Source organism: Mytilus trossulus, chromosome 3, assembly GCF_036588685.1.
Source record: "Mytilus trossulus isolate FHL-02 chromosome 3, PNRI_Mtr1.1.1.hap1, whole genome shotgun sequence".
Lineage (NCBI taxonomy): Eukaryota > Metazoa > Mollusca > Bivalvia > Mytilida > Mytilidae > Mytilus > Mytilus trossulus.
In genome coordinates, this window is record NC_086375.1 from 26,503,332 (window position 1) to 26,510,218 (window position 6,887).

The 6,887-nt window shown below is 35.2% G+C and overlaps 1 protein-coding gene across 3 annotated transcripts in view; it reads right to left on the minus strand.

Moving 5' to 3' along the window:
* LOC134711058 (YLP motif-containing protein 1-like) overlaps positions 1 to 540 on the minus strand; it is a 34,860-nt gene extending 34,320 nt beyond the window's left edge. For all 3 annotated transcript variants that reach the window (XM_063571488.1, XM_063571487.1, XM_063571486.1), the window contains exon 1: positions 209 to 540. In XM_063571488.1, the coding sequence (XP_063427558.1) occupies positions 209 to 460 (252 nt within the window). In that variant the 5' untranslated portion in view covers positions 461 to 540. The remainder of the gene's footprint in view (positions 1 to 208) is intronic.
* Positions 541 to 6,887: the final 6,347 nt, after the last annotated feature.

Genomic DNA, 6,887 nt, shown 5'->3' on the forward strand with positions numbered 1-6,887 from the left:
TATGGCGTTCATTATCACTGAACTAGTATATATATTTTAAAGACACCTCCAGGTGAAGGAATTTCTTAATACATTGGAGACCTATTGGTGACCTTCTGCTGTTGTCTGTTCTATGGTCAGGTTGTTGTCTCTTTGACACATTCCCCATATCCATTCTCAATTTTAGTTTTATACTAAGATGCAAGACGTGTTTGGCCGAGATTGTTACCTTTTCTTCCTCTGCAGGTGGTTGCGGTGGTGGTTCTGGGGGCAATGGAGGCTTTTCCTCTGACGGTGGTGGTGGGGCTGCTTCTGGCAGAGGTGGCATGCTAGTGGGGACTGGTGGCTGTACGACGCCGGCTGGATTTTGTCCTGGATTTTGCTGTTGGTAGTACCACTGATACATTTGCTGTTGATATTGATTATATTGCATTTGTTGGGCTGGAGCAGCAGCTCCCATTTGTTGCCAGTTGGGATACATTTTGAGGTTTATGCTTTGTTTTAAAATCGAAACAGCGTGGAATGGCGTCGGATACACTGAAGATTATCTCCCTTGCAATATTTTTTCTTCTTTGGTGTAAATGAATACCACAAAAGATAATAAAATTAAAACAAGAAAGTAACTTTTTAAATTTTAAAATAGAGAAAAATAAATCAATGAAACGGTTAGAAAAAACTTCTTTTTAAGACAAAATGTATCCATATAAGTGAAAAGCTAATTGATAAGACCACGATATGATTGTAACAGACTGCGACACAAAACCACATTATCAGAGTAAGAAGCCACGCAAATGCTACATATACTCCAAAGCAAAATGGGAAGATCTACACAAAGACCTGACTATCCTTTCAACCAACATCATTGAAATGTATCATTCAGGTGCCACAGTACAGGAATTATGGGACAAGTTCAAGACAGACCTTTATTCTAACCTTGACAACCATATACCATCAAAACTCATCCGATCTAAAACCAGTCTACCCTGGATCAATCATAAAATCAGGAAAATGTTTAAAAAGAAAACAAGGCTATACCAACAGGCAAAGAAAACCAACAACTGTGCCAACTACAGGCACTTCCAAAAAGAATGTAAGCGGCAAATCAGGAAAGCTGAGTATAACTACATTAATACCACAATCCTAGAAGGGCTAGAAAACAACAACTCAAAACCATTTTGGAAATATGTAAAATCAAGGAAACAGGACAACATAGGAATAGCACCCCTTAAAAGCAACGGCCACCTAATCAATGACAGCAAAGGGAAAGCAGAATTACTGATCAAACAATTCAGCTCAGTATTTACAAGAAATAAAGACAAAACTCTGCCAACAACATCAAAGCACATAAAAAGCACAATACCTCCTTTATACATAAATACAGATGGAGTCGAAAAGCTGCTGAAAAAACTGAATACATCCAAGGCATCAGGACCAGACGGCATACCAAACCTTATATTGAAAGAATGCTCAAAACAACTAGCACCTGGACTTACAATGATATTCCAAAAATCCATCAACACTGGTACATTACCAAGAGACTGGCTAAATGCAAACATATCAAGTGTCTTCAAAAAGGGAGACAAACATGCACCAGAAAACTACAGACCAGTATCCTTAACATCTGTACCATGCAAGCTACTGGAACATATAATCTGTAGGCATATACTTAAACATCTAGAGAAGCACAGAGTACTTACATCACTAAACCATGGCTTCAGGTCAGGCTATTCCTGTGAAACCCAACTGCTAGTCACACTACACGACTTCATGAAAGCCTTTGACGCAGGAAAACAAATTGATGTAGCTATACTGGACTTCTCCAAAGCATTTGACACTGTGCCGCACAACAAACTACTGCACAAAATGAACGAATACGGTATAAGAGGACCACTAAACAAATGGTTGGAGATGTTCCTAACCCAAAGGAAAATGAAAGCTGTCGTAGATGGGGAGGAATCAGAAGAAGCTTCAGTTGACTCCGGTGTACCACAAGGTACAGTACTAGGACCCCTTCTCTTCCTCTGCCACATTAACGACCTTCCAGATTCAGTACAATCATCTGTCAGACTTTTCGCAGATGACTGCCTCCTGTACAGGAACATAAATAGTCAACATGACCACACACTCCTACAACGAGACCTCCAAAACCTAGAAGTATGGGCCACAAACTGGGGCATGCGCTTCAATGCAAAGAAGTGCTATATACTTAGCATTAAGAATAAAAGCCAGAAGATGTACAGCCTAGACGGACATGTACTACAACAAGTCCAACACAACCCATATCTAGGCTTACAAATATCAGAAGACCTAAAATGGACCACGCACATCTCAAATGTTGCCAAGAAAGCCAATTCGACACTCGGCTTTCTAAGAAGAAATCTACGCTTCTGCCCAAAAGATTGCAAAAAGACCGCATATATATCATTAGTACGATCAACTATGGAATATGGTGCCATAATATGGGACCCATATACACAACATGATATAAATCAATTGGAAAGAATACAACGCAGAGCAGCTAGATTCATCACAGGCGACTATAGGTCTAGAGAAGAGGGGTCGGTCACCAAAATGCTAGCCGAGTTAGAACTAGACAACCTACAAACAAGAAGAACAAGTCAACGGCTAGTATTTCTGTACAAAGTGGTTGAGGGGTTGGTCCCAGCTATTAATCCCGACGATTTTCTTGTTAAAAGTAAACCTAAGAGGAAAATCAAACCTAAAACATTTGACAATTTTGTATGTGCCAATATAGTGACAAATTCAGTGAAGAACAATTCTAAGGCACTAGATACTATTCCAAGCAACACCGATCCATATAAGAACTCTTTCTTCGTCAAGAGTGCACTACATTGGAACCAACTAGAGGATCGTATTGTATGCGCAGATACAGTTGAGAGCTTCAAGGCTGCTCTCCAACACCGCCAATAGGTGTCTCTCTCTCCCGTTGAGTAAAAGCCAGAATTGGTATCTTCAACGTATACATACAGATACAGATACAGACTTTATATAATTCCACCAATGCTTGCCAAATGGGGACCCTTTTTAAATTTTTGGAAAATAATAAGTCAAAACAAGGATTTGTAATCCTTGGTCAAAATTTAAAAAAAAATACTGTTATTGAAATGTAAACAACAACTAAGAAAAAATAAGTTTAAAACATTACAGATTATTTACTAAAATAAATTAGAACACAAACAAGTAGAAAAGTAGGGTCCTTTTCCCAATGGCATGCATTTAAAACTACAAATAAATTTTTAATTACTGCCTTGATATACAAAAGTGTTTTTAACCAATCTTTATCATAAATAATTAGAACCATTAAACATATAATAGTTAATTTACACAGAGAATAAAATGCTTCCAGAAGTGCAGAGGCTGAACCCTGAACAATTGGTACAAGTTTTGACACAATATAGAAGCTTGAAACAGTCTTAATTTGGATTCAAGGATATAATATTTGACATATTATGTATAGGTTTCTGACACAAAAGAAATATGCTCAAAGATCTTAAAAATTTGAAATGGGACATTAAATTTACCTTTATTATAAGTATGGTCTGATTTCTAAAATCTAATAGAACATGGTAAGGTTCAATGCAGCATATATGTACATACATGATATATAAATTAAAAAAAAATAAAATTTAAATTTATTTAAGTTGAAATCTTAACTCCGTTTGGTGAACCAAAGCCTGTGTGAATCATTTTGTTAGAGTCCCTGAAGTGGATACCTTGGTATGCAGGGTTGTCAAATTATGCAAATTAATGAATGCAAAATTATGAATGTGAAATCGTATAAAGTTTAATTTTGAACCCTTCAAAGATCTTCAAACCTTTATATAAACAGGTCCCAAATTAAGTATCTAAATACATAATAGGAGTCGATCAGCATATCATAGTGCTGCAATAATTCAGTTTTTGATGAAATCAAAGAAATTTAATTGTGGACCATTTGGACTTCAATCTAAAAATATCTGTTACTTACCTTCAAAAGACCACGCATGCATGGGTTATTCCAGATTGGCACGAAAAGTAACAGCACTTTCTTATTTCTTTCAAAGAAATACATGTATATCGGTGCCAAGTAGGTTGATTCCTCTTTATTTGATTTCAGGAAAAACTAAAAATATTGGACAATACAACACACTATACCTACTTCCAAATTCCAAATCCAATGAAACAATGCACAATTTTTAATTTTAGTTTCTTGTGTATAACTTGGAGTTTAGTATGACATCCATTATCACTGAACCAGTAAAGATATTTGTTTAGAGGCCAGCTGAAGGACGCCTCAGGTTGTGGGAGTTTCTCACTGCATTGAAGACCTATTGGTGACCTTCTGCTGTTGTTTGTTCTATGGTCTGGTTGTTGTCTCTTTGACACATTCCCCATTTCCATTCTCAATTTCATAATACAATCTTAAAAACACTTACAGTCTTATATTTTTGATACATGTTCAATAATGTATCAATATACTTTGACCTATAATGGTTTACTTTTAAAAATTGTGACTTTGATTGAATTCATTGGCACTCATACCACATCTTCTTATATCTATGTATATCCAATCACTTAATTATGCAAATTATACTGAGCTCTAATGAAAATTCAATATAGTAAGTCCCTGATCAAATGGTAACCAGATACTCCGCAGGTCACAGCTTTAAACGACAGCAGAGGTTGAACCCTGAACAGTTGGGGCAAGAATGGACACAATATTTAAGCTTGATACAGCTCTGAATTTGGATTGTGATTAAATAGTTGACAAAACATAGGTTTTTGACACAGAATAAATGTGGTTTAAGAACTTAAACTTAAAAACTATTTTTTTTTAAATTGGACATTTACCTATAATGGTCCAATATCCAAAATCAAAATACATGGTTAGATTCAGCATATCATAGAACCGCTAGAATTCAATTTTTAATGAAATCAAATAATGTTCAATTTTAGACCCTTAAGACCTCAATATGGACCAATTTGATAACCAGGCCCAAATATTAAAAATCTAAATACATGGTTTAGATTCAGCATATTGAAGAACCTCATATATTCAATTTTTGTTGAAACCAAACAAAGATTAATTTGGACCCCAATTTGGACCAACTTTAAAACTGGGCCCGTAATCAAAAATATAAGTACATGTTTAGATTCAGCATATCAAAGAACTCCAAGAATTCAATTTTTGTTAAAATCAAAATAAGTCTAATTTTGGACCCTTCAGACCTTAATGTAGACCAATTTGATAACAGGACCAATAATTAAGAATATCAATAATGTGGTCATTTTTATAAATTTCCTGTTTACAAAACTTTGAATTTTTTCGAAAAACTAAGGATTTTCTTGTCCCAGGCATAGATTAAATACCTTAGCCGTATTTGGCACAACTTTTTGGAATTTTGGATCCTCAATGCTCTTCAACTTTGTACTTGTTTGGCTTTATAAATATTTTGCTTTGAGTGTCACTGATAAGTCTTATGTAGACGAAACGCACGTCTGGCGTACTAAATTATAATCCTGGTACCTTTGATAACTATTTACACCACTGGGTTGATGCCACTGCTGGTGGACGTTTCGTCCCGAGGGTATCACCAGCCCAGTAGTCAACACTTCAGTGTTGACATAATTATCAATAATGTGGTCATTTTTGTAAATTTCCTGTTTACAAAACTTTGAAATTTTGGAAAAACTAAGGATTTTCTTGTCCCAGGCATAGATTACCTTAGCTGTATTTGGCACAACTTTTTGGAATTTTGGATCTTCAATGCTCTTCAACTTTGTCTTGTTTGGCTTTATAAATATTTTGATTTGAGCGTCACTGATGAGTCTTATGTAGACGAAACGCGCGTCTGGCGTACTAAATTATAATCCTGGTACCTTTGATAACTATTTACACCACTGGGTAGATGCCACTGCTGGTGGACGTTTCGTCCCCGAGGGTATCACCAGCTCAGTAGTCAACACTTCAGTGTTGACATGAATATCAATAATGTGGTCATTTTTATAAATTTCCTGTTTACAAAACTTTGAATTTTTTCGAAAAACTAAGGATTTTCTTGTCCCAGACATAGATTAATACCTTAGCCATATTTGGCACAACTTTTTGAATTTTGGATCCTCAATGCTCTTCAACTTTGTACTTGTTTGTCTTTATAAATATTTTGATTTGAGTGTCACTGATAAGTCTTATGTAGACGAAACGCACGTCTGGCGTACTAAATTATAATCCTGGAACCTTTGATAACTATTGGCCCCTAATTCCTAAACTGTTGGGACCAAAACTCCCAAAATCAATCCCAACATTCCTTTTGTGGTTAAAAACCCTTATATTAAAATAGTATAGATTTCTGTTAACTTATACTAAAGTTATTGTGCGAAAACCAAGAAAAATTTGCTTATTTGGGCCCTTTTTGGCCCCGAATTCCTAAACTGTTGGGACCAAAACTCCCCAAAACAATCCCAACTTTCCTTTTATGGTCATAAACCTTGTGTTTAAATTTCATAGATTTCAAAGTCATACCAATATACGACCAAAAAAAAAATATAGTTCCAAACATTGATTCATTGAAACCTTTTTAAATGGACTTACAATTATATGACACAATTTATTTCAAGCACTTGTCTGTAAAAACAATTTTATTTTGGGAGATTATCTTTCATTTTTAACAAGATTTGTATCACTATAGACCAGTATGATAAGTCAATTAAAACGTTTCTCAATGGAGGTGTTTCTAATTTAATTAATATTGTCTGAGTTTTTACCCTTGAACATATATATATATATCTTTCTTGACAGATCTATTAAGAAACATACAAATGGACAAAAGGACAAACTAAGGAACAAACACACAGATTAAAAAACATAATGCTGGTAGTGGGGCATTAAAAAATACACAGAAAATAGG